This window comes from Lepidochelys kempii, chromosome 7 (assembly GCF_965140265.1).
Source record: "Lepidochelys kempii isolate rLepKem1 chromosome 7, rLepKem1.hap2, whole genome shotgun sequence".
Lineage (NCBI taxonomy): Eukaryota > Metazoa > Chordata > Testudines > Cheloniidae > Lepidochelys > Lepidochelys kempii.
The window spans coordinates 7,477,991-7,505,826 of NC_133262.1; the positions used below are offsets into that span (position 1 = coordinate 7,477,991).

The 27,836-nt window shown below is 42.9% G+C and overlaps 1 protein-coding gene across 2 annotated transcripts in view; it reads right to left on the bottom strand.

Moving 5' to 3' along the window:
- Window positions 1-27,836, bottom strand: part of LRIG1 (leucine rich repeats and immunoglobulin like domains 1) — a 128,069-nt gene that overhangs the window by 72,828 nt on the left and 27,405 nt on the right. For both annotated transcript variants that reach the window (XR_012159755.1, XM_073351038.1), the window contains exon 2: window positions 1,267-1,338. Coding sequence is in view for 1 of the 2 variants with exons in the window: in XM_073351038.1 (XP_073207139.1) it covers window positions 1,267-1,338 (72 nt within the window). In the remaining variant the exon portion in view is untranslated. The remainder of the gene's footprint in view (window positions 1-1,266; window positions 1,339-27,836) is intronic.

Below are 27,836 nucleotides of genomic sequence, written 5' to 3' on the forward strand. Positions count from 1 at the left end.
TCTACACCCTGAGCAATTTAAGGCTTTCCAGAGTTTAATGAACTTGGAAGATGCATTATACAGAAACCATTTCTGCTGGTCTATATCTCTCCCTTTTACTCATTGTTGCTCTTATAAATAATCATGCTTGTCTCAGAGCACTCCAGCTCCTTCTAAGATCATGAACCTGTACTTAATAACCAACTGACTGCTCTGTAATCAGGAGGGCCACAGAAGATTAGGCAGGAGGAGAAGTAGCAGGTTCATCTGTAGGGTCCAATCCTGCAGGCATCAGTTAGACAAGACTCCAGCTGATGTAAATTGGTTTTGCCCACCTGAGGAAGTCAGGATTGGGCACAAGAGCCAATGCTTAATGAAAAGGGATGAAGGACAAGAAGAAACACACAATACCTACAGTGGCATTTCTAAAAGGAAATGTTTCCTCAGCTTCCCAGGGGGCATCAGAAGCTTTTCCAACAGAAACCAAACCTCAAGCATGCCAGTAATTTAACATTCTAATGAAAGACCATTACCTCAACCCACCACTGAAGACACTGAGTCACTTTCATTTTTCACTACCTCAAGTCAGGGCTCATGGAAGTGCTATTAGCATCTGACAATCAGAGCAGCAGCGTGGGCATTAACCAGTGAATGTTTACAGAGATCAGAGTTATGAGAGCCTTGCAAGTCCAGGGTTGAAATTCCTTCTAATAATATCATCTGTGATGAGGGGATCTTTTTTACTAGTACTCTATCCTTCTCCAGCCCCCCCAAAAAACATGAAACAAAACCCATCGTTTAGGTTCTCAAAGCAGACTGCAAACAAAATTTGTACTGGTTCCAAAAGCAATACAAACTCCAGTGGCAGGAAGAGACAGAGTTAAGTGCTTTCTTGTCCATTACACTACACCTTTGTTTCCTGGGAGATTTGGGTTAGGCTGGCATCAGATGTCACAGCTCAGTCTGTTCTGCCTTGCTGCAGGGATAGTCTTTCAGCAAAGAGTCGTGTGTGCGCTCAGGTGCGTTAACTGAGCTACTCCCACAGAGCCATGCATGAAGCAGACAGTGAGGCAAACACCAATGATTTCCAATAGCTGCATGCCAGTTTAATTGAGATGTTGTGTTCTACTAATTGACTGATTTACAAAAAAAGGTAGCACACAGGTACAGTATGAAAAATACACCATGTCCGATCTGCTGATCCAAGTCAACTAAGGGGTGTCTTGGGAAACCTCCGTGAGCCATCCTGGCAAAAATGCAATTAAAAGCCTTGGGAAAAATACTTACACTTCCCGTAGGTTCGGCAGCTCGGCAAAGGCAGAAGGATCGATCTCCGTCAACTTGTTGTAGCTCAGGTTTCTATTAAAATAAGAGACAGTGGGATCAGCAAACTACAGTCACTGTGCTCAGCAAAACCGGGTCATCTTAATTATTCCAGATTGCATTGTGAGATGATCTGCTATTTTACAAGAGCACTTAAGAAATCGGGTGGGGGGGGGGGGCGGGAAGAGAAACTTTCTGCTGAGTAAACAAGCCGAATACTTTGTTTCTCCTAGCAGAACATATACAGGTATTCCCTAGGTTTTCCCCCATTCATATTAATATATGCAGTTAATTTGTCTTAACAGGATACATTTAAGTTTACTGTTTTCTTTCTGGTTATTCATAACCAAGCTACTGATCACAGATAAACAGGTTATTTCCCTGTGAATTATATCAGCGAATATCCTTCTCAGTACGTACTCTACATTTTCTAACAAGGCTACATCCATCAATACGTCTGAATGGTTCCTTTTTACCATAGACTTTGGCCTGGAACTCACTATATGGTGTTGCATGTATTTCATCCACAATTGTGCCAAATTATTGGGAATGTGGTTGCGCAAACACTCACCGCCACTGCAGTGAATAACCCTTGGGCAGACTAGGATAATTAATGAACAACATTGTGTGAGAAAACAAATACACAGCACCAGTTCTAAAGAACTAAGCTTTGCGAAACCCTCAACTCCCCAAGTTCCATTCAGATTTTTCATCCCACATCTGCATGATCAGCAAACCCCACATTACAGGTAAAACCTGCCTGAATTCAGGTAAGGAGGAGTTACTGATAGAGTAAATGCTGATTAAAACCTAATCAACTAGCAATGTGTGAGACTCAAATGGGGGCTCATTAATGGGATGCAGGTGGTGTTGGTAAAAACATACAAAAGGAAGAGGCAGATAGCTGGGGTTATAGCGGGGAAAAAAGCAAGTGTACGCAGATGTAAGATAATTATGAGTGGCCTGCTTTAGTTTTACATCATTTTGACAGCCTGCTTTAGGCTATTATTCCTGCTACAACCCAGGCCTTTTGCCTCCTCTGCACGGAGGTCACATCCTCTCACTGATCTGGAGTTTGTACTGTCCATATGCCACCTCTGAATCTGACCCAAAAGGTTGATGGCTTAGGTTTAGATAAACCCCCCAAAATTCAGCTGCTCAGAATGCTCAATTGCTCGCTGGAAACGGTGTAATTTTTCCTTCACACGTGGAAAAGTTGCACTACTTCGAAAGTCTTCTTTGGCTAGCATGAAACATGCAACCTTCTGCAAATACCTGCTGTGAAAGAGGACAATGCCTATTGACAGCACAGTGTAGATCCTTAATAGCTACACTAGAATCTAGGTCTGAAATATCATATAAGCATCTATTTTAACAAAATATGCTGTCCTTTACGCGCCTACTGTCTTTTAAAACACTCAGGAGACCTTTAAATCAATACTAGCCTAGCGCAGATATCCATTTCACAATGAACTCAATGACGTTTATCTAAATAAAAGTCAAACTACAGTTTAAACCAAGAGTAACATTTGAAAGCCAAGTCCATATTCATAGCACAACTACAATTAAAGTGCAATTTGTCCAGAGATTATATTACAACTTTTTTTTTTTTTTTTTTTTTAAAAAAACCACAAGGCAAAATCAGGTTTGAGCTTGTCTGCGCCCTGAGTACAAACCAAAAAGGAGTGTACAACAGAGAACATCCTACAGGCCTGGAACAGAAAAAGAAAGCTGTCTGAGGCATGTTCTACACTAGGGAATTTTGGAGAAACATTCCTATTGGTGCTACCACTGGGTTAGCAGAAACATAGTCGAAGCGAAAACCTTCTTGGGGTGGATTGCAATGTACACTAAGGACCTCTTTACCCTGTCCTGACAGAATAAAGGGCTTGGTATAAATGAAAATATATCTTTCTACCTTAGATATTTATATGGCCCCCATTACTGTATTATCGGAGCACTTCACAATCCAATATATTATCCTTACAACCCCCTTGGAGGTAGGGACATGCCATTAGCCCCAATGTACAGATGGAGAACTGTGGCACAGAGAGGCTAAGTGATATGCCCACAGTCACACAGGAAGTCTGTGGCAGAGCAAGTAATTAAACCCAGGTTGGCCATGGGCTAGTGCCCTAACTACTGGATCATCCTTCCTCTGTGGCCAGCATCAGGACCTTGTGCAGATGAAGATCTGACATTGCAGAGCTAGAGACTGATACAGATAAAAAAGGTCTATGGAGCTTTATCGTCAATTCTTCAGAATCCAAGGGCTGAAACAGACTCGTGGTAAAGCATTTGTTTCTAAGGGTGTGTCTTCACTGCAGAGATAGCCTGCATAATCAGCATCAAGGTCTGCATGCCCGGCTTAGTCTAGACCAGGGGTCAGCGTCCACCCTGCCAAGCCACAGTCGAATTACCATGTCTTCACTGGCGGTGCTAGGGCTTCTGGGGACATACTGCATGGTTCTTTGCTTTGCAGTAAGCTGAGCTGCTCTATGATTCCTTCCCAGTGAGTTGCGAGAGAACGTGTCTGGCCTTTGGGGCATATGGAAGGAGGAGCAGGGGACGGGTGGGAAGGCACTGGAAGATTATCAGCACTGGCGTTATTTAGCCTGCATCCTCATTCCAATAGGTGAGTCACCAGCCCATCTGAAAGTAGAACTTGGGCTCTGAGTCATACCCCTGTGGGCCAGATAGCCCAGATTGAAAGCACCACTAAGCTCAGGTGGGAGGGATGTGTGTGGATGGGTGGGCTAGGGGCAACACCCGAGTAACAGGCTGGGCTAATTTTGCAGTCAACACATGCACTAAGGCTCAATCCTGAAAGCTGCTCCATGCGAGCAGACCCCTGCGCCCCTACCCAAGCAGCATACAGAATCAGGGACAAAGCCTGCAATCCTCCTAATTCTGATCAACTTGTTTTTGCAGCTAAGCAGCTTCTAAATTCATGAATGCAGCTAGCTAGCATAGTTTCATGCTATAACCATTATGCTGGTGTGGTGTGCTGTGTATTACAAAAATCACATTCCGCAAAGAAACCAAATCATAAAAATTTGAGGAGTGGTCAGTTTGGATGAGCTATTACCAGCAGGAGAGTGAATTTGTGTGTGTATGGGGGTGGGGGGGATGTGAGAAAACCTGGATTTGTGCAGGAAATAGCCCAACTTGATTGTCATGCACATTGTGTAAAGAGTTGTCACTTTGGATGGGCTATCACCAGCAGGAGAGTGAATTTGTGGGGGGGGGTGGAGGGTGAGAAAACCTGGATTTGTGCTGGAAATGGCCCACCTGATGATCACTTTAGATAAGCTATTACCAGCAGGACAGTGGGGTGGGAGTAGGTATTGTTTCATATTCTCTGTGTATATATAAAGCCTGCTGCAGTTTCCACGATATGCATCTGAGGAAGTGAGCTGTAGCTCACGAAAGCTTATGCTCTAATAAATTGGTTAGTCTCTAAGGTGCCACAAGTACTCCTTTTCTTTTTGCGAATACAGACTAACACGGCTGTTACTCTGAAACCTATAAAAATTAATGTTATAATACTTTCCATTTATAATGAACCTTCTATGCCAGGATTTCAAAGCTCTCTGCAAACATCAAACCACCCCTCTGACACAAGAAAGTATCGTCTCCATGTTACAGGTAAGGAAAGCAGCAGAAAACATTACAGACGAATATCACATGGGAAAGGCGGGGGCTTTCTTGTTTAGCTGAAACATCATCTTCACTATGTGACACACTTTGTTTTCCGAACAATGGTTGAAGGATAATTCTGAACTATGTGATCACAACATTTTAGTCTTTAGTCGTGAATGCAAAATATCTCTCCCCTGTGGGTATACTGGCCTTTAAAAACTCAGATACACTGCACACCTGGGAAGGGAAGGAGCTTCTGTCGTCTCGATCAGTGCTTCAAACACTTAAGCATGATGACATGAAAGCAAAGATCTCAGCAGGTTAAAGCTTCTCTTGCTCACAGGTTACGGTGACTAAAGGTAATTTTTTATATTGTTGATATGGTTCCAGAGATCTGAAGACTCTCAGAGCCATCACACAAGTATCTGGCTCTTCGTGTGTCATGATAGTATTTTGCCTATTCCAACCAGAACCATGGAATTTACCGACTCCACCCCTCGCTCCAGAATTTGGCACCAATATCTAAATTTGTTGGGGAGGGAGTTTGTTTGTTTGGTTTTCACAGGGTATGAAATACAATCTGAAAAACAGGAACCAAGTGTAAATCAATGCAGTGCTATCTTCTTGAGTCTCCAGACATCCTGAAACAATACATGTGAACCATCCCTGTTCATTACTTTAGGCTGCCAAATTTTGAAATCTACAGGACAATTTATATGTCAACTTCGTTAACTATTTCACTGCTGGACAGTGGCAGAAACATTCAGTTAATCATAATGTCCGATTATCCCTCCTTTGCATGCCTGCCTAGGTGCTTAAGTCTCAACTCACCCTACCGCACCTACCCAAACCTCACGCTTCCTGCTGACCTCATCTATTCGGTGCAGTCCTGCATTATCAATACAGAAATCTGCAGCCCATCAAACATTGAAAATATGGGGTCAGCGTAAAATAAATGGAATATATTAAACCGAATAGCACAGGAGCTCCTGTTCCAATTATACTAGTCATTTTCATAAGCTGTATTTCAGCAAGATCATCACTGTTTTAATTTACGTTAAGATGCCAGAGACTTTCTAGTCTGCAGCTCCAATAGCCCAAGGGGGGTTTATTCCAGAATTCAGCTCCTTGATACACAGTCTATGGCACTTCGGTCAGAACATGCAAATGCTAAAGAAACGTAGTATGATTCAGTAGGTAGGGGTACTACATTAGGAGTCAGGACACCTGGGTTCTGTTCTTGGCTCTGTCCTGCTGTGTAACCAAGCCGTTTCTCCTCCCTGCTTCTGTTCCCTCTGCCACCCTTTGCTTGTCTTGTAAATAAAATTGAGGTAGGGACTGTCTCATTTTGTACAGTGAGTGCCTAGCGCAATGAGGCTCTAATCTTGGTAGGAAGCTTCTAGGTGCTACTGGAATGCAAATAAAGGACAAGGAAGAGAATGTTCTGTGCAGTCTAAAGACTAGTTTAAATGTAAAAAAAAAAATACAAAAAGCCATGGCTACTGTTTGTTAATTCACCATTGGCTTTGATCCTCTCCAAATCAACTTCACACAGAGCAGCAGGAGAAGATGAGTGGCATAGGGGTGCCAGGATCAGAAACACTGGAAAGACGTACCAGAGAAACGGTTCTCCAATTAGTATAAATGATCAAGTTTCTAATATACCACAGCTGAGAGCGAGCAAGCCGTTTGTTTTTCATGAGGAATTCCTTTGTCTAATGCCGTGCCTGAACCATACAATAACTAAATGGCTCTTGGGTTGGGCAAATACTTCTGCCATATGTTTTAAAATTTCTTATTACAAAAAAATCTGCACCCAGCATGCCCCTAAAGTACTAGCCAAGCTACCTGTGAGCTCTGAAGCTGCAACAAAGTAGCCTTATGTGAATATCATCTTCAGTTACATCATTTCATGTATCCCCAAGAAGCCAGAACCCAGTGACCACAAACTCCAGAATATTGTCTGGAGAATGAGTTCAGCCAGTGTGATTAGCCAGTGGGTTGCTACTACAATTCAGCTTGTGGATGACAGTCTCCTGTTGGAATCGAAAGAGGATTCTTATCAACCTGAGTTTTTTGTTTTTTGTTTGTTTTTTTTAAAGCTAGTTTGGCTTTATACGTTGTGCAGTACTCTGCAACCATGTTATGCTTTAGATTTAACTATTACAAATTCTTCATTTCTTCCTTTGATCGGCTAATCCAGCGATGTGCTGGTATGTAAACTTTGTCCATACCTGTCACTAAAGTAGGCATGATCAAGAATTGAGACTATGTTCAATTGATGCAGGAGGGGCCCTTCTATGTGTATTTGTCCATTGTCGTCTTTGAACCATCCAGTAGTATTTGCCTTTATATGAGACTGTAAAATGGCACTGCGGGCCACTGAACTTAGTAAACATGATTAAGAAGATGGCAGTGTATATTTGAGTTGGGGCGAGGAATCCTGGCTAAATAATCAGGTGCACATCCTAATTCTCAACCTCCCCCCATGCTCTTTAGGTGCCATAATGCTGCACATCCAAAGTCAGTTTTACCAATGAACGCCTCCTTTAAAGGGAGACCAAATGCCAAGGAGCTGCATGACTTTTCTCAGCCGGAGAATGCTATATAAAATTCTCTTTCCACACATCCCAAGGGGCAATCAAGGAGCTAATGCAGCCGCATTCATAGTGTGCTTTGTTCACACTGCTTACATGTACAAACCAAAACAAAAACAAAAAGCAAAAAACAACCCTTTCTTTCAAAACAAAAATTATTGGCTTGTTTGCCAGACAAATGAATAAACACACAAATGATTTCCAGCCTGTGCAATCCACAGCGGCAGCAGAATTTTGCTCAGTGCAGTGAGTTTCAGATCCGTAAGTCAAAGCCATTTATCTGTCAGTGAAGAACACTGTGTCCAAACTGTATCTGCACCTTGCAGTGACAGGCAGGAGAGGAAGGGAGAATGTCTGGGAACTCTTGTTACTGCCAGCTGCGGCTTTCATTAAACATTTTGTCAACCGTTGTCATAACACAACTTTTCACTGTTCATGCACAAAAGGAGCAGAGAGCCTTGAACAATTGAGCCCTGCAATAGAAATTCCTCTTGCTAATCTGTTGAAAGATAGCTGCCTAGTCCACAGTATATTGAACAGACACCCGCCCATTCCCAAATGTTTGCAGATGCTTTACCGCACAGCACACACTTGGTTGGAAAAGAAGCAGATTTACTTGGGGGAGGGATATGGGGGGGGGGGGGGGAAACATGTTCCTGTTTCTGAAGACAAGCAACTGTAGAACAGAGCCTGCTTGAATTTAAACCAGTTCACAAATTCCAGAAAAGGCTGTGGAATCCCCTTCACTGGAGAAATTCAAAGTTCAACTTACTACCCATCTAGCAGGGATAATGAGAGGTAACAATACTTTTTCCAGCCCCCCAAAAATGTCAACAGCTGATATGGCCTAAGAATATCTTGGAGGTGTACTGCGGGGTGGAGGGTTTTTCAAATTTAGCTTTAGACCACTTTTGTGCCCCCCCCCCCCAACCCAGGCAAGCCAAGCACCCAGTTTGCTCCCCTGCTATAAATTAGAGCAGACTAGAGGCTGTTGTAACTCATGCAGATCCTGACAGCAGCACTTCATGGGACGATTTGCAACTGAACCAGATTTACCAATCTGTGTCTAGAGATAGTGGTAACTCAGGGGAGCCACACAAGCCATCCTCCACAAAATGAGGGTTAGGAAGAACTTTTTCCCACTGGGCAGGTTATTCCTTAACTGCTTTCTGCAGCAGAGATTAAGTGTCTTGTACTGTCAGAACAAGGATATTGGAACATATGGACCACTGGTCCAACCCATTCTGGAAATTCCTATCTTCTAAACTTTTAAAATAATCATTACATTACAACCTTATGCATCTCATTTTCAAGGATAAAATAAGTCAAGCTCCTTCAAAAGTTGTAATTTCCACAGTCATGTGTATATATATAGCAGTTTTTCTTTATCGACTTTTCAATGGTAACTAAGTTTTTCAATCTTCCAAATGGCCTCTGTCAAGCCAAGTCCCAGACCCATGCATTAAAATAAAATACACTGTGTAGATGAATCGTATCACTTCCAAGGGTCTATATTCTCCTGTGTTCATATAAATAAGCATAACTATACAAAGCATGTCATCTTGATGTATTTTGATCCACATTAAGCATTTTGTAAGCCAGGTCAGCTCTGAAAAGTCACTGTTCTAAAAATCAGGCTTGTTACATAATAGTCTTTAAACTCTATTCAGGAAGGAAAAATACTAAGGGTTTATCTATGCAGCAGAGTTAACTGGTCTGCACTCAAGTTATTTCCTTCATGTTAGCCTTCCTTGAGTAAGAACAGTCACCATGCAAAACAGCATTCGAGCTGCCATCCTTCCTCTGGTTCTTAGCACTGCAGTAAATTGAGCCACTCCATGAATTATTTTGCAGTGTATTATGAGGGAATTATTAATTACTGTATGAAGGTAGAGCCTAGGAGCCCTGGTCATACATCAAGACCCCACTGTGATGGGCACTGTAGAAACACACAAAAAGATAGTCCCTGCCCCAAAGGGTTTCCAGTCAAAGTTTGCCTGCCCTTTCTGGGTACGTGGCTGGAAGTGGGGTTAGCCTGGCAACACTCCATTCAAATTGGTCTGTGCCAAACACTGACATTAGCACAATCCATGTGACCCTCATTTCGGAAAAAAGAGAGGCTGATACAGAGCAGGTGAAGCGGGGACAAGTAGGTCAGCAGTAGCTTGTTGCCATGACAAGCACAATATGCTTTGCTAAGAGCACGCCAGCTGTACCTAGAGATGGAGGAGTGGCAACAGCTGGGGAATTGTGGGAAGACATTGGAAGTCCAGCAGCATCTGAGTGGCATTAACCTGCATCCACAACTCAAGAGCATTCAATATAGCAGCTGACAAGTTGTGTTCACTTGAGCGTTAGCCTATACCTTCCCTCTTGCCGGCCAACTCGACTTAACAGCAGCTTAAATGCACCAACTAGACTTAAATGCACCACACCTGAATGAAGGTTTTTGTGAGTCAACTTAAGGGCAATGCTTGAGTTATAATCATGAGTTAACCTTTCAGTGAAGACAAACCATAAGAAGCCATCCAGCTACCAAACAAGTGCACTGTGAATCTTTCTAAGCAATGACTAACAATAATACTGATTAACGGAAATTAACGTAGAATGATTACCAAAGAAGCAATACCTGTTGCAGTTATATTCCGTTATTAATAAAAATCTTCAAATTCTAATTAAAAAATACAGCTGGAATCCAATGTACTGTACTACAATATAACAACACACAGTTGATATTCACAATTTAAGAAATTATGAAATATCTTCAGCTTATTTAAGAAACTTTAGGGGACAAGTCTTGGGCTGAGTTTTTCCCCTGCCACTTTGCATGTGCAACTGTTTTCACCCACAAGAGAAGGACAGCACATATTTGGCATGCAAAGACATTGGTGCATGCAAATCCAGTAAGCAATCACCAGAACTGTGTGATCAACTTGCACAATGCTTGAGGCAGGCTGGAAATTTTAAAGAATCTAAAACCTATCAATTCTCCCAGAGAGAAGGGGAAAATAAAATGTTCAGTGACTTACAAAGACAAAAAACCCTTTTGCTAAATAATATCAAACTACAGTTGGTGCTTCTAAACCTAAGAAAACCAAGTTCTTAGATGTCACTTTGTTTCTTTAAAAGTACAGCATCCGGTTATTTTAGGCCCTGTTAGAGTATGTAAAAACACATTTGTATAGAACTCAAGATCTCGAAATTCCTTCAGTTTCAACAGTCTTAAGCAAACTAGTATGGATTGTTTTCACGGATATTATTTTTAGAAGTGTCCCATTAAGTGATTCCCCAAGCATTTTAAGGAAATTTCTTTTTAAAAGAATTAGCATTAACATAAAAATAAATTTCAATCTATGTGCAAAGTTTCTGAGGATCTCCGAGGTTTACAAACATCTACACTACAGAATTAGGTTGGCTTAATTAACATTGCTCAGGGCCGTGAAAAAATTCACATCCTATGTGATATAATTAAGCTGACCTAAGCTCCAGCATAACCCTGCTAGGTGGGCAGAAGAATTCTTCCAGTGACCTAACTACTGCCTCTCAGAGAGATGGATTTGCTACAGCAACAGGAAAACTCTTTCCATCACGGTAGTAAGTGTCTCTGCTACAGCTGCAGTGAGTGTAGACATACCCTGAATTTCAACTTTCCAATGAGAGAGATGAATATATTCTTATTTCACAAAGGCTCGATCTTATTCCATTGACAGCAATGGGAGTTGTGTCATTCATTTCGAATGGGAGTAGAATCAAGCTCCAAATGAGAAAACTGAGGCCTGGTCTACATTAAAAGGTTAGGTCAACTCAGCTACATCACTTAGGAGTGTGAAAAACCCACCCCCGAGTGGTGCAGTTAAACTAACCTAACCCCCCAGAGTAGACAGCACTGAATTCTTCCACTGACCTGGCGACCACCACTTGGAGAGGTGGCGTACCTACACTAACGGGGGGAACAGGCAGCGTCCACACTACAGTGCTACAGCAGAGTCGCTGTAGTGTTTCAAGTATAGACAAACCCTGAGGTATAGAGACGTTAAGCGATTTGACAAGCAGGTCAGTGGCAGAGCCAGGAACAGAAGTCTGGCCACCTGGTTCCCCTTCTATAACCATTAGATTACAGTGCTCTGCTGAAACTTAGGAAATTTACCTTCTGGTGATATGAGTGGCCTTTCCCTGTATTTTAGTCCAGCAGGGATCTGGGCCTATAGCACAAGTGAAGAGAAACACTGCAGAGAGTGAAGGAGGCATGACAATGTATTCAGCAAAGCTTTCTCCACTTCTAACAAAATAACAGCAGCCTCTGCAGTTACTGCAGCTATAAGACATCCTATTAGGAATGCACGCTCCATTCCACAAATGACAGTGTAGTCCAAGGCAGCTTTGAACAGCACGGGGGAAATATTACCCTGGTGACACCAGACAATTGCTTACTTGTAGCAAATAAAGTGAAAAATTGCTGGTTCTCTTAATCTGCACTGCGTAAAGGAAATAGAGAGTCTATCGCTCTCTAAGAATACACTGAACCACCACTGGCAAGAACTGCACCCAGAGCAAAACTAATTTAAGAAGGGGAGAACACTTAAATAAAATCATTTATATTTAGCTGTACCCTTAGAGGCTGCTGGTTTTGCCATGCATGACTAGCTGGGAGATGGGAAACGAAAATGGGAGGAGGAGCATTTTTTTAATCCACAAATGAAGTTGAAACCATCTTTTATCTACCCTCTGTGCCTATATGGAATGCTCTGTATTTGTTGTTTTGTGACACTAAGTGGCATTTTAATTACCAAAACAAGGCATGTCCTAAAACCAAAACTTGCTTGCCATATATACACAAACTTGTCATGGTGACCAGACAAGAGATTTTTTTTCCTCCCCAGAGAGATTTCTGTAAGAATATTCTACCTCTTGAAGGCAAAATGTGCAGTTTGGTGTCTTGGGTTTTTTTAATTATATTACATAAATTAGTCCTAGTTCCACTGGCATGCTTCTTACATGGATCAAGGTGAAGGAAGACTTTTCTAGCAACATTTTCAGTTAAGGATCCCCACTGTGTATTTAACATACTAACTCAATTTATTGAGGATTAAGAACTATGTAATATACTGTACTTGTCTGTCTTTTAGCATAATTGCTAAACCTCCATTAACCAATATTTAATACAGAAGCGGCACTGATAAATCAACATTAAATATGATTTACTGAACTACAAGTTAAAACTCTGCACTCCAGCAAAGCAAATATTTTCATCTGTAAAATTGTGCAACTCCATGGCTGCTCATTGATAAACGATCTTAAACCTTTTGGTTTTTTGGATGTGCAGGGGGTTGGAGGAATCAATAACGATAAGTTCAATTGCAGAGAACCCAAAGCTTGTATCACAACCTTTCCAAAATCCAGCTGCAGGATTATTGGTCGAGTGCAGATGGGGAGAGTTCAGAACTCCCTGTTCACTGTTCTATGGTTTCAGATAACATCTCAGGTCTGCAGCCCTTCACTAACTTCCAACAGCCATATTTTAAAATAAGCCTACTGCTAGAAAATGATGTGTCCTGCACTTCCCAGGGATTCAAATGCTTTCATAATGTCAATAAAGCCCAAGCATTTCTGGTAGCTTCAGAATGTTTAACTAAAGCTTTCCCCGCATTCCACACCTCCGTTTATTTGTCAGAAACATGCATCTAATAAATGGGTCACGGGGTCCAACTTCCAGGGTGTAGTTAACAAGTGCCACCGCTGGAGCATCTACAGTCTCCCAGCACGTAGGAAGCTGTGGAAAGGGTTTATAACATTCACGGCCCACTCCAGGTGCTTTTAAGTTGGCCAAAAACAAAAAAACTAAGAGCAAGTTTGCAACATTAAACCAATCAAGTAAATGACAAATTCTCCATCTGCTTTTCTGATCCCACCTTCAATAAAGACGGGGGGAAGTTGGTCATAATAAGCACCGTTTTACATCTCATGGGCTCCTTTGGAAGGAGACTGCACCAACCTGAGATGTGAGGTATTCTTGATTTATCAACAGGAGCTGCGAAAATATGCCCCTTTCACTTTGGGAGGGCTGTCCTACAAGCAGCATCTAGACTGCAAACTAATACCATGGGGCATGAATAGTCACTGATTAAATTCAAGTGAGGACAAGGCATTCAACACCTAGTTTAAAGACACTGTTCTCCATTCTAAACTGGACCTCTCACCCCAAGAGCCATTAACGTTGTAACTAAATCTACAATCTACTAGAGCATCGATTACTCCTGAGCAATATTACTCTTGTACTCACTTCTGCCAAGCAGAGCTGAGGTTACTACTCAGTGAGCGCCTGTGGGACATGACTGTGCGTTAGCCAATCCCTTTTCCAGCCACCAAGTCTGAAAGGCTCTGCCCGGTTCTGTGAAAGCCAGTCCAATCAATCATTAATTCTTTGCAGAGGGCAGAGAACTCGTTAAGAAGGTGTTTACTCATCTTTTCATTCTCTCTCTGTTCCTATTAATAGTTAATCTGCCCCCAAAAAACACATGTGACTTGGAAAGAGCACAAAGGGATATTTATGCGCTGGTTAAAACTAGTCAGGCAAAAAACAATCTTATAAAAACAGTGGGCATATATTTCTACTGCAGCTTCAGAATACAAGTGCAGCTAGTTTGCTGTGCCTCTCCGGCGCTTGCCACTTGCTTTCTTAACATAGCAGACTAGTTTTACATCGCTTCCTATCCTCCTAAAACTGACGGGAATAAAACATAATGGGTCACCATGTCCCAGAGCCAGCCATTGTTCGCTTTCAGCGCCAACCAAGACCGGGCATGCCAACTGATTCAGCAAATTGATGCTTTCTCTCATGCACACTTCCAACACACAGCTAAGACTGTCAGACACCCATCTCAATGTGAATTAGTTTTAATTTTAGTTGCATCACCATCTTATTGGCTCCACTACAGCGTCTGGTTGTAAGAGATTAGACAAAACAGCTATCTTTGCAAACATCTCCTGATGTAGAAATTTGCTTGATCAGACCCTCAAGCTCATCCTGGTGTTCCTGAAAAAGGTGCCCAGAGCAGGGAAATAATACAGGTCTCAAAAAGTGCCTGGCTCATTGTACAACTCTCTCGGTGGAGGACAAATCCATTCCTGACTCCAGGAAGGATCGGCTTATACCCAGCAACATACGTTTTAGTTACCCCTCAACATTAGCATGCATCTTAAGACTATCCGTCTTAAAATTAAGCTAGACAGCTGGACTTTCCGCTCCACTGCGCAGCCTGTCAGAAAGATTTTCGACGAATCTGAAGATCTTGCTGGCTGACTTGAGAAAGATTGTATCTATATTGTTACGCAATAAGGGTGAAGGACTAATATGCATAGCATAAATCACAAGTCAAGAGCATTGCAGGGCACAAAGTCTGGATCTAACCCTCTAGATCAGAGGTCCCTAAACTGTGGCACATGGAGGAACATCCGGGTCCCTGTCCCCTGCTCTGCTCCGGTCCTGCCCCCAGCTACATCCCTGGCTCCCAGCCCCAGCCCCAGCCTTGGCGCATCACTGCTCCTGGCCCCACCCCCAGCCTTGGCCCCTGGCCGCAGTCCCACTATCAGCCCTCTTACCCCGTCCGCATTCCCCCCTCCCCTGGAGCCACAGCCCTGCTCCTGATCCCAGGGGAGGGGGAGGCGCATGATCCTCAAAAGTTTGGGAACCGCTGCCCTAGATGTATGAAATCTACAGCAGACAGCTCTCCATGTTTGGTTTTAAAATAGTACTTTTTAAAAATTTTTCAACAACAAACAGTATTTTACGGGCGAAACATGCACATTTTGTGCTAAAAAAATTGTAAGCTGGCAACCTTCAGTAAAGGTATGTGATTTATGTAGGCACACCCCCTCTCTTCTTTTGAATAATCAATGTCCAATGGTAATGCACTTTCATTCCAAGCAGTTTTATACCACCAATAAAGCACCAGGCAACTTAATGGATTTCTAACCCCAAATTGGTAGCTGTCATGCGTCCAACTGATTCAATCTGTTCATTTTTAGAGGAAGCTCGGGAACAAAATGCTAGAAATAAAACCAACAACATTACAGAAATAGATAGAGAGAATCAAATGCTCTGCCCCTTTACTTAAAACTGACCTTCGATGGGTTTTAATTGACCTTCACTGTGGAGCAGTTGCTTTATAAAGAAAATGCTTCCATACAGATCACGAGAGAGAAAAATAAAAGCCAGATATGTTAGTTTATCTTCTAGCACAAGCAAAACAAACCTATCATGAAGTTATCTTTAGCAAGACCTGGAAAAAGCAGCCTTTTAGAGTCAACTGAAATTTAAACTAAACTATATTATACTTTAGGTTCCAAGTAGAACTTTCCTGCTAGATAAAAGTATTTTCCTTGCAAGTAAGTGAGCCAATAGAATAGTTTCAACTTCTCCCACATTTTCCAACATCATAAACTATAATGCCAGCCTATAGTACCTGGTAAGAAGAAGATTATAATACACTTCAGGCAATCAAGAGACAGTGGCTCACACCACATAAACTCAAGGATGCACTGCAGAAGTTTCCAAAGGGTGGTCCCACAGAGCACTTGCTGATGGCCACACAGGCCTGGCTGGTCATATACTGCTTAACACATATTAAAATACTTCCCTTACATTTCTTTTCATGTAAACAATTGCTCTAGTTACCATGGTTGTGATGTGGAACTGCAAATGGAATGGACATTCGTCTATCAGACAATTTCTGTACCAAAACGTGCCCCTCACCCTCTGCGCCAGCTGGCGTACTTGACACTTTGAGTGAAGTCTGCAGTAAGACTGTCAAAACACTGGAAAATTATATCACCTATTATCCAAAAAAGTGAACCTGGTGAATGCTAGCAACAGGGCAAGCACGGATATCAATAGGGCTCCGCTGTCTTCTGCAGCTTGGCAGAGCAGACATGAGTGAACTTTCGGAACCTCTTTTGCACTCATAGTACCAAAACACCTGCGTCGCTGCTGGGAAACAGGTACAAAGATTTCTAATCCAGAGGCAGCCAGAGTCCAAGCATGTGACACACAAAAGCCACAGAAGCTTTAAGTCTATTGCTGATTTCCAGTCCTCCTACCACTGCCAGAAACTGGGACTGAACGACTGGGGATGGATCACTTGACAAATTGCCCTGTTCTGTCCATTCCTTCTGAAGCATCTGACACCAGCCACAGTCAGGATACAGGATACTAAGCTAGATGGACACTGGATCTGACACAGTATGGCTGTTCTTACACTGTTGCTCTCATTTAACTTACACACATGTGTGTGTATATCTGTGTGTGTGTGTGTATATTATATATCCAAGGTGAATAAAGAAGCATAGATATAATTGGATATATATAAAAAAAACACAAGTACACCCACAATGAGATGGTAGAAAGGTTTTATCACATGAGTTTGGAACACCTGTATTGCTCATGATCGGGTTATGTAGCTCATCCCAGAAGAGTGTCAATAAAAACCTTTATAACACATTATACCATCTTATAATGCCACATACTTTACAGAAGAACTATTTTAGAAATGTTTGAGAGTTTTAAAGTTTTTATTGGTACTATTTTTAACTCCTTCCTCTTATAAAGCCAGGCTCCTTTAGTAGCATGAGTCAAACTGTAAAGGACTCAGAAAGAGACAAAAAAATATAGCTAATAAAATTTTAGAAAGTTCTTAGAATGAGCTTTTCTACCTCTACTAAGGTCTGTTATCTCAGGGGCTCCCAGGACTAGAAGCAAGAGCTGTATGCATCTGTTTCCAATGGTATAAAGCTGCAACTTCCAGTTCTCATGCGTCACAATCTCCAACCCTGAAGCACTGCAGAGGTTTGGATTGTTAGGAGGAGGTGGACATGGATTAGTGGGGCAGGATGAAGTTAGAATCATAGCGTTTAAGGCCAGAAGGGACCACCAGATCAGAGTCTAACCTCCTGTACATCACAGGCCACGATCACCCCCACACTAAACCCAACAACCAAAATGAGACCAAAGTATTACAGCCCACAGGAGATTGAACTATTGTGTGCCCTGGGCAAAGAACAGGAGGAACCAAGGTGCACCAGTGCCCGAGAAATGATTCGTCAGATAACGATGGGAAGTGACCACACCCACACTCTGCAGAGGAAGGCAAAAAAAGCCCCAAGTTCACTGCTTGACCAGGGAAGAATCCTCCCAAGTTCACTGCTTGACCAGGGAAGAATCCTTTCCCGACCCCACATAGGACGATTAGACAGACACTATGCGAGCAAGAACCAGCCAGCCAAGCACCTGAGAAGCTGAAGTGGTCAAAGGTTCATGATGGATCCACTTTATATCACAAGGTTATCCTCACAACGGGTATTTACACTCTAGATCCCCCCATCCTGCAGAGCACTTAAGCATGTGCTTAACTGTAAACAGCAGGGTGAATATCATGGCAGAATCTAAGGCACTCTAGGGGAAGGGGGGAGGGTAATAAGAGATGAGAGATATGTGGAGCAACATTATGGAGAGACTTGACATGGATGAGGAATATGAAAGGAAGCCGAGGAAAACAGGAATTGGAGCCCATGGCCACAGTCCTATGAATGGTCAGACATCCAGGAGGAAGGGAAGGGAAAATTTCTAGCGCTTCTATTCAGAGCTCTTCCATGGACCCCTTTCTGTGTGACCTCAAGCAAGTCATTTAAACCAGAACTGGTCCCTAATTTTAGACACCCTGGTCCTGATTTTCACAGGTGCTGAGCACCTACAGCTCTCACTACTTTCAGCCGAGGCCATGAGCGCTCAGCACTTCTGGAAAAAAATAGTCCCAAAGTGTCTAAATGAGAACATTCAAAAATTGAGGAGACCAAAATTAAGAGGCCACTTTTGAAAACAAAGCTTTAACCTCTATATATTTAAATGTTCACATCTGTCAAATGGAGAGGATCCTTCTCAGAGGCATCATGAGACTCAAGTCATTAATATTTGTGAAGTACCTTGATTGGCTGCAGTACAGAAGCGTAAAGAAAAAAAGAACCACCTATGGAACCCATTGCCACATGGTATCATTGAGAGCACAAACTTAAGAGGACTTAAAAGCAAAGATCAGACATTTTTATAGAAAAGAAAAAAGACACCCACATACTTTAGGGCATAACCAACCAATAACCTCCTGGGGTAAAAACAAAACGTTGCCTTTGGGTGAGTTATTACACAGTCATCCACTATAAGGTTTTCTTTGATCTTCCTCTGAAGCTTTTGATACCAACCACTGTTAGAAACAGGGTACTGGGCTAGATGGCCACTGGCTCAGCTGAATGTGGCAATCTGTATGTTCAACTGTATTTTACATCTAATTTCCAAGCCTGTTTCGTAGTGCAGCAATGTCTGATTAAAAACATTTTTTCAATCGGTCACTGTGAGTGGCATATCAAGTGAAAAGTTTCGAGGATACTCTGAATAGATGGACTTTCACTACAAAGCGTTTTGTGACCCACTGTGTGAAAGAAGCTGTGTAAAAACAAACTGCATTGCAGGGGGGAGGAGAACAGACTGCAACAGGGACCATATAATACAACATTTCTCTAACAAAACCTACAACAAATATCTCTGTAAAAGTTAACTAAGTGACACTGAACCTTCTCCAGAATATTGTATAGGAAACAATACTGCAGAAAAGACTGCTTGATTTAACCTTTTGTCCACACTATAGTAAAAAACAATACGACAGAAGTATTCGGCTGATGTTAACAATTCTCCGGTGTATTCTGCAATAGAACTGAAGGAGAGAGATCAGCTAATGTAAAGGTTCTCCCAAGTGCTTTTGGAGAAATAGTTGCCACAGTGGCAAACCTAACTAATGTAACTAGTCTCTGTAAGATAATAATACTTTACAATAGCTTGTCTCTCTGTTCCCAGACATATAGCAAGTTAAAAGGCCACATCTCAGCAATTTGTCAGATTGGTACCAGCCTATGTACTATGCTATAATGATGATTTCTTTTACTAATAGGACAGTATCACTGAAGGGAAGAAAAATATCCAGGCTCTACACTAGAAAGTGCTGTGTCATACAAGGCTGACTGTAAAACTGCCCTGTATTGTTTCAAGCATCACATTCAAAACACCATTAACAGGTTAGTTGTATTTTAACAGTGTTGCTGTGTGCACCACCTGTACTAACTTATTAGGGGGGTTGCATAAAAGCAGTGTGCGCCAGTGAAAAGATCTTTTATTCCCAGGGGCATTTTACAAATGGAAAACCTGCCAAGATCTCTAGTGTCAATATTTGTCTGGGGCTGTGCAATCATGATTGCATAAACTGAGGCAGGTTTCTCCTCACCCCCCCCCCTCCCCATCCCTTTCTCCTGTTTGGGTAACTTGTCATTGCAAAGCCCTGAAACAGATTTATTTGCAGCTTGAATGTCTTTCCTTCTGTTATATCCAGAGGGAGCGGTCTACTATTATCATCTGCATACTTTGGCATCAGGAAACCCAATATCTCAATCTTAATAGGGCTCAATGCATTTCACTCTATGCTATGTCAAACAGGTAATGATAGGAAATGAAAGTTCCTTAATCCTCAGTTTCCCCTTAAAGCTAAACTCTAAGTAAATAACCTAAAACTTAGAATCATTCACAAGCATTATCAAACATCCCTTATGTGTGATCTGATTAACCCAGGCTCATGAATCTCGACAGGGAGAGGGGTAGAAATCTGTTGTGTATCTGGCACATCCACATTAGGTTTTTAATGAAAAAACAAAGAGACAAGCCTCAAAAATCATCTGTCCCAGAGCAACAAATCCACTGCTTATATAAACCAGAGGCCAAAATAAAATATAACTACTCTTCAGATGACCCCAAAATATTTGGATTTAAATATACTGAATAGGAGCCTGAGATGCATCATCAACACATGTAACACTATCACAATCAACCTTGTTAATCCGAACAGGTATTTTGCCATTTCCTCATTTAACGCAGATCATGCTAACATAGTTCAATGAACTGCAGCTTTCCCGCAAATAACCAAACCCTGATAAAGGTTTCTATTTTACTATAAACAGACAGGGTACTGTGCATGTTTATGGGTTTTAATTGCTATGAGAACACATAAAAGTGTCCAAACAGGGCAGCCTATTTACATGGTTACACATTAACTATCATACACTCTAAGAATGGTGCTATCTACACACTTGGGTTCAAAGCAACCCTTATAATCAACCTTATAAAGCTGTTGCTTAAAAATGCACCATTCCCAATTAATTATTGTATGCAATAAATTACAAAGCCCTATGTTTACAAAGGTTTTCTATGTGGTTCCTGTAGAAAAGAGTGAGCTGCTTTTTGGCATGTACTCTTTACATTTTCAGATCTTTATTTTCTCTCTCCCCCTTGTTAATAATTGGACACCTGCCCGTATGGTAACGCAAGAGCGGTGCAATGCCATGCTGGAGAAGACAGATACACACTTTTCCTTAGCCAGTGAGACAGACAGACAGACAGAGGAGAGGTGTAAGTAAATGCTGCTAGGAAGTTTTGGTGAATCAGTCATTATAGAGACGGCTGGGAGGAAATTTTAGCAAGGTTCACAGGGAATTGTGTAAAAAGAAAAGGAGTACTTGTGGCACCTTAGAGACTAACCAATTTATTTGAGCATGAGCTTTCGTGAGCTACAGCTCACTTTCGGATGAAGTGAGCTGTAGCTCACGAAAGCTCATGCTCAAATAAATTGGTTAGTCTCTAAGGTGCCACAAGTACTCCTTTTCTTTTTGCGAATACAGACTAACATGGCTGTTACTCTGAAACCAGGGAATTGTGTGCACAAAACCCTTAACAGGATTTCCATGTACGATTCTCGGTGTACTCCCACCAGGAAGCCACTCCTCTGATATTCACCAGAAATAGAGCCCTTCTCACATCACAAGGCACTTTTATTACCTCTCAGATACAAAACAGGAGGAAAAAATAGGCTTGCTTGACATGAACATGAGATATTGGTACTGGACCGGTACTCAGAAGACTGGCCTGCTACAAGCCTGTGGGCAATCCCTTTCATCTCTCTGCCCCTGAGTTTCCCTATCTGCAAAATGGGGCTTAGTGATACTGACCTACCTTTGTAAAGTGCTTTGAGACCTGATGAAAGAGGGATAAAAGAGGAACAAAAAATTATATTACTACTACTCTTAAAAACAAGCTGAACTTGTCTGTAAATTGCACTTGAAAATAGTAACTAGGCCAGCTCACTATGTAGAACATTAGATATTCCACACATCATGGGGGGGGGGGGGGGGGGGGGCAATCTACTATCCAGTACCCAAAGGTAACTGACATAGCATGACTGTTTTATTGACATTTCTGTAATGCACTAAAGTGACTGCTAAGTTTTTTTCTCAACTACTTCTAGATGCTCATTTTTTTCCTAGCTGTTGATTGTGTATTGATTCATAAAATAGCAGTACATGGGTGGAGAGGAAAGAAAGATGTACAAATAGAAGTGTTGTCCAGCAGGGGTGGGGAGAGAAGTTAAACCGAGGGCCAAAGAGTCTGAGAATAGTTAGGAGTTGATCAAATGCAACTATTTCATAAAGTTTCCGGTACGTTAAATGAGCTTAGACAGTCTCTGTTCTTTGCTCTGAAATCCCTACGTTCGTGGTAAAGTTACAAATTAAAAACAAAACTAACAAAAAAAACCCACCACTGAAATTCTCTGAAAGAGGCACCAGGATTTCAGCCATCAAACGGGGAAGCTCTGATTTTTTTTTTCCCCCCCATGTATGCACTATAGCAGATGCACAGATATATGTTCAGAAGTGTGCAAATGTAAGGCCCGATGCTGCAACTGCGGCTCACCCTACTAGTACCTTCACAAAGGGTCTCAAGCACTTAGTAAGTGCTAGACCAGGGGTAGGCAACCTATGGCAGACATGCCAAAGGCAGGCACGCGAGCTGATTTTCAGGGGCACTCCCGCTGCCTGGGTCCTGGCCACTGGACCGGGGGGCTTTGCTGCTAGCCTGGGGTACCATCCACCGGTCCCGCTCAGCCCGCTGCCGGTCCCGGGTCCTGGCCACCGGTCCCAGGGGCTCCGCTGCCGGCCTGGGGTACCGACTACGGGCCCCCTGCCCACCGGGTTCTGTCCACCAGCCCCGCTCAGCCCACTGCTGGCCCCGGGTCCCAGCCACTGGTCCCAGGGGCTCCACTGCTGGCCTGGGGTACCAGCCGCTGGCCCACTGCCAGCCGGGGTTCCGTCCGCCAGCCCCCTCAGCCCGCTGCCAGGCCCAGGCCCCAGCCACTGGTCCGGGGGGGGCTTTGCTGCTGGCCTGGGGTTCCATCCACTGGCCCCACTCAGCCACCTGCCAGCCCCGGGTCCCGGGCAACAGTCCAGGGGTCTCTGCTGCCAACCTGGGGTCTCAGCCACTGGCCCGGGGCTCTGCAGCTGGCCCCAGCCTGGGGCAGCAAGGGCTGCTGACACGGCCAAGAGGGGGCGCAGCTCAGCATGGAGCACGTGGATTATTATTACCGGCATGTGAAACCTTAAATTCGAGTGAATAAATGAAGACTCGGCACACCACTTCTGAAAGGCTGCCGGCCTTTGTGCTAGACAGTGTCAGTGAGGGCTGCAGAATCAGACCCCTCGTGACTTTTGTCCTCCTGGAGACAGATAATACCATCGCCTTGTGCTCTGCCATAAAGTCTCCCTCGAAAGAGATTTTCCACACTCACTCCTAAACCACGTTTCCCCACAGCATGGACCAGTTTCAAAACAGGCTTGAAAATCCATTCACAGAGCTTTTGACCTACAACCTCGGCTTCCCTTGTCATTATGTCACACAGGAACAAACAGCTTTCAATTAGTTACCTCAGACCATCTCGCACCCCCCCCCATGCCTGCCCATGTTTAACAACCCTTTCCCCTGCCCCCTACCCATCCCCCACCTCCTTTTCCTGCCTCCACACAGTTCAGACAGACAGCAGGCCCTTCACACCTCCCTACTGTAAACCTGTCCAGAGCAATTACCCGGTCTCAGTTTAGATAGGCCTGAGAACACACTTCTGCCTAATTTATAGCTGCACAGCCATAACAGCAACAGCAGGCTGGCCTTGGGGCTGGGAGGGGGAAAAGCTGCTGATATAGTGGAACAACATAGGAAGCACAAGACACACATGTACAGCTACTTACTGGGCTGAAGGGCCAGAGCCAAAATTCCCTCCACAGACATTAAATACATAGTTGAAAAAAAAACGTTGTAAAAGGCTGGTCACAGCAAATACCACGAGTCAACTTAACGAGAAGGGCTGAGGGGACTATTTCCTTGGAAATCTATAAATCGGGAATTGCTTTACTGCTTTGAGGGAGAGAGATTATAAAGGCCATTTAAAAAACAACAACATTCCCTTCTTCAATCACCTCAGCCAAACTCCCCTGCACACTCTGTTGTGTTTATTTTATCTGTACCCCATACGCAAAACAATTCTGCGCTCTGCACTGTTTCCCAATCTCCTCACTTTGACCCTTACCCCAAGTGAGGAATTAGAAATCATTGCCTTTTTTTTTTCTTTTTAAAGCTAGATTTCAAAGTTCAAATCTTTGCTTGGCCTGGGAGGAACCAGGTGCATCTCACTGAGCAGTGAGTGTTGTGTGTCCCCCCTGACCCCTATGCAATCTTGATGTGAGCGTTACAACTCCTAGCTTGAAAGCCTGCCTCTTGATATTAGCTCTGGAGCTCCACGGTGGCATACCCGACGGCAGCCATGGTACAGGCTGCTAAAACTTATTGCTGAGACATAGAACTGTCTGTCTTTATCCAGTGTAACTGGAGGATCAACAGAAACTCCTCAGAGGCAGTAGGAATTGGGGGGTGAAAAGGTATTCATCTTGATGAATCCCAAGGCATTTTCATCACTGGGACATTCTCCAACTCAGGATAGGGAAAAGAAAATGCCATTAGAATAAAATACATTCATCTTTAACCTAAATCTGCACCTATCACAATTATTTCACTTATAAGTGGGGAAATTGGGGGGAGGGGCTTTGTTTTTTGGGGCTTTTTATAATGTAAGAAGGAAGCGTGAAAACATTTGGCCTAAAGCCTTCAAAATAAACCAAAACAAAACAAATCAACCTTCCAGCTCTCTATCTTCTTAAAAAAACAAAAACAAAAAAACACTGAAACACTTTCTCATTACAAATTCAGGTCTTGTTGGCTGTGAAAGACACTGCAATGACTGCAGTAGTAGCTTATATCATGCTATCATTCCACTAAGAGAGTGAAAGCTGAACACCTGAGAGAGACTTAGTCAGATACACTTTTTCCCCCCCTTCTTTTTTGGTTATGCCTATTTTACTGCTATGACTAGTTAACACTGTGGATAACTGAAGCTTTTGTTAAACTGCACACCTTTAGTGCAGGTTTGAGACACATAAAAACACATCTTGAGTTCCCCAAGAGATTCTTCAGCAAAGGCCCAGACTTTACATTCCTGACATTTTTAAAGTGGGGGGGCACACTTTTCAAAGCACTGGATACTTAATAAAGAAGCAAAAGCCCAGTTTTTGAAAATTATTTGCAGGTCATCTGTAACAGCTCTTCCAGCTGAAGAATCCATTGCTGCAGACCCGATACAGACCCCCAGGCCAGATCATGCACATTTCAGGAAGGAGCTCCAAAGCAAAAAGACCAAATTGAATCGTCCGTGGGCCACAGCAGTGACCTCTTAGGCGCTTCTGAAAGTGCCCCCATTTCAAATTATGGCCACGTCATGCCAGTTCAGGGTGCCGGGCACTATGTTGCCACCCAAAATTCGAGTGAGTCCATCCTTCATGCGAGGAGTGTTAGAAAATAAAACACAGTCTATTCACAGGCTGACAATTTCAGACTCTGAAATGAGACCACTGTGGGAAGTTAACAGGAACCAGCCCTAACCCACTCCAAGCGGACATGAATCTTTTTAAAATCACCGTGCTTTAGGTGCTTAATAAGGCCCGTATATAAACCACACTAACAAATAGCCAAGAGCTGAGAAACTGAAGTGCAGTCGTAGATTAGGAAAAGGGTACCATTCTGGGTAACAGACCATGCTGTTACATGAATTAATGGCTCTACACTAAACCATTTTGTAGATTTTCCAGGCTGATTTTGGTCTATGTGATATATCTGGACAGGCCTCTAAAGGCAAAAAGGGTCCTCACAGAAAATTACAGCTCTGTAATAAAATTTGCTTAAGGTGGTCCAAACCAGATGTTGAAGGTAAGTACATATACTCTAAAAGTGGTTTTGTATGTTAGTCATTGCACTGAGAGTAGATGTGTTTATGTGCTCAGAGAGCACCAGGAATAGAGAAGACATCAGGATGTAATCCAGTCAGCACAGAACTAGTTAACTGGAAAGCCTTATGTTCTACTGGCAGATTATTCTTTGGTTTGGTTTACGGGGGAAGAAATTCAGGCATCAAAGAGAGCCGCGGTGTTCCTCTTGTGCAATAAACTCCTTTCACCGACATCACTTCACACTTTCCAGAGTGCAAAGTTCACACTGATATTGTTGGCTTTCTCACTTGCTGCTTTTTGACAATGGCCCTCCTGCTTGGCTGTTTATTAATATTCAATCAGTACATTAAAGGCTTTGTTCCACCTTTCTAGCCAGGTTACAGGCAGTCTATCCAGCTAGTGTGGTTCTTCTGGGTGAGAGAGTAGAATACTCAAAAAAAGCTCTTAGTACAGAAGGGACTGAGGGGTTAAGAAATGAACAGCAACCTATGTTGGCATTACAGGTGCCCTTGAACTTGGAAGGAAGTTCTTATCTGAGTTCAGGCCCATCTCTGCGTTAAACACAACACAGCCCAGGAAAATTTTTACATCCATGTTTCTCACGGAAGCTCTGCTCTGTCCTCAGCACGCGAGGCTTTTCCATCTCGTCCTCAGCAGTGAGATTACATTACATCAGCCAAACATGAACACACGCTGGAAGATAGAGAGAGTGGGGAACAAACACCACTTGAAAAACCCAAGAATTTTACATTTATAAACAGCTCACATTTTGGGCTCCAGCGTGGACAACACACTCAATCTGTGCCGAAACCAAAGAAACAACATGCGTGAGTACTAACCACAGTGTAACAGAAATAACAAACAACAGACAGTGAGCCATATGCTAAGGGGTTTGGTAGGGGGGGCAAATGAAAAAAGAAAACAAAACTGATTGCTATGATGAGTTTATTCAGCTACCATCATCCATCCAGTTGGACCAGATGGACCAGTAGGATTTTAGGAGCCCCATCCTGCAAACGCTGATGCTCATGGGTGACTTTATACAGGAGAGCTGTCATATTGAACTGAACTGCTTACAAGACTCTGTCTATTTGAGGCACTCACATGGGCCCACCCCTGTACCTGAGCACCTCAGTCTTTAATGCATTGATCCTTACCATGTCCCTGTGAGGGACTGCAGTGCAATTATTCCCACTGCACAAACAGAGAGCTTAGGCACAGGAAAGTTAAGTGATTTGCCCAAGGTCACATAGAAAGTCTATGGCAGAACAGGGAATTCAGCCTGGCTCCCTGAGTCCTTAGCTAGCACCCTAACCACCAGACCATCCTTCCTACTCCTACTTACTTACCCACCAGGGCCTACATTCTTAACAATGCTTTACAGGTGCATATCCTTCTTCTTCCTCCTTGTTAATGAAGGGGTCTATCCACCACTGCTCATACTTGAGGCTAGCTGCTGAAGTTTATTCAAGTTGGCCCTAAAATCCAGTAGGAGACTAGAGTTCTGATCCCCTAAGTTACGTCTCCATTGCAAACAAAAAGTGTGTTCGAGTTAGCTAACTCGAGCTAAAACAATAAGACATGGCAACTCTGCTTTTAACTCAGTTTAGCCGCTCAAGTTCAACACAGGCTATCCTGTGGGCTTTAGCTTGAGCCTCTAATGCTCATTAAAAACTGACTTGCCATGTCTTCATGGTTATTTTAATCTGAGTTAACTTGAGTTATATAAAAAGAACAGGAGTACTTGTATCACCTTAGAGACTAACAAATTTATCAGAGCATAAGCTTTCGCAGGCTACAGCCCACTTCATCGGATGCATAGAAGTGAACATATAGTAAGAAGATATATATACAGAGAAGTTGGAAGTTGCAATACAAACTGTGAGAGGCTAATTAGTTAAGATGAGCTAATTTCCGCGGGAGAAAAAAAAAATTTTGTCGTGATAATCAAGATGGCCCATTTAGACAGTTGACAAGTTAGCTAAGAATATACCTTTTTTAGCATTGTAGACATACCCTTAGTGACAGAACTGAAATCTTCTAAAT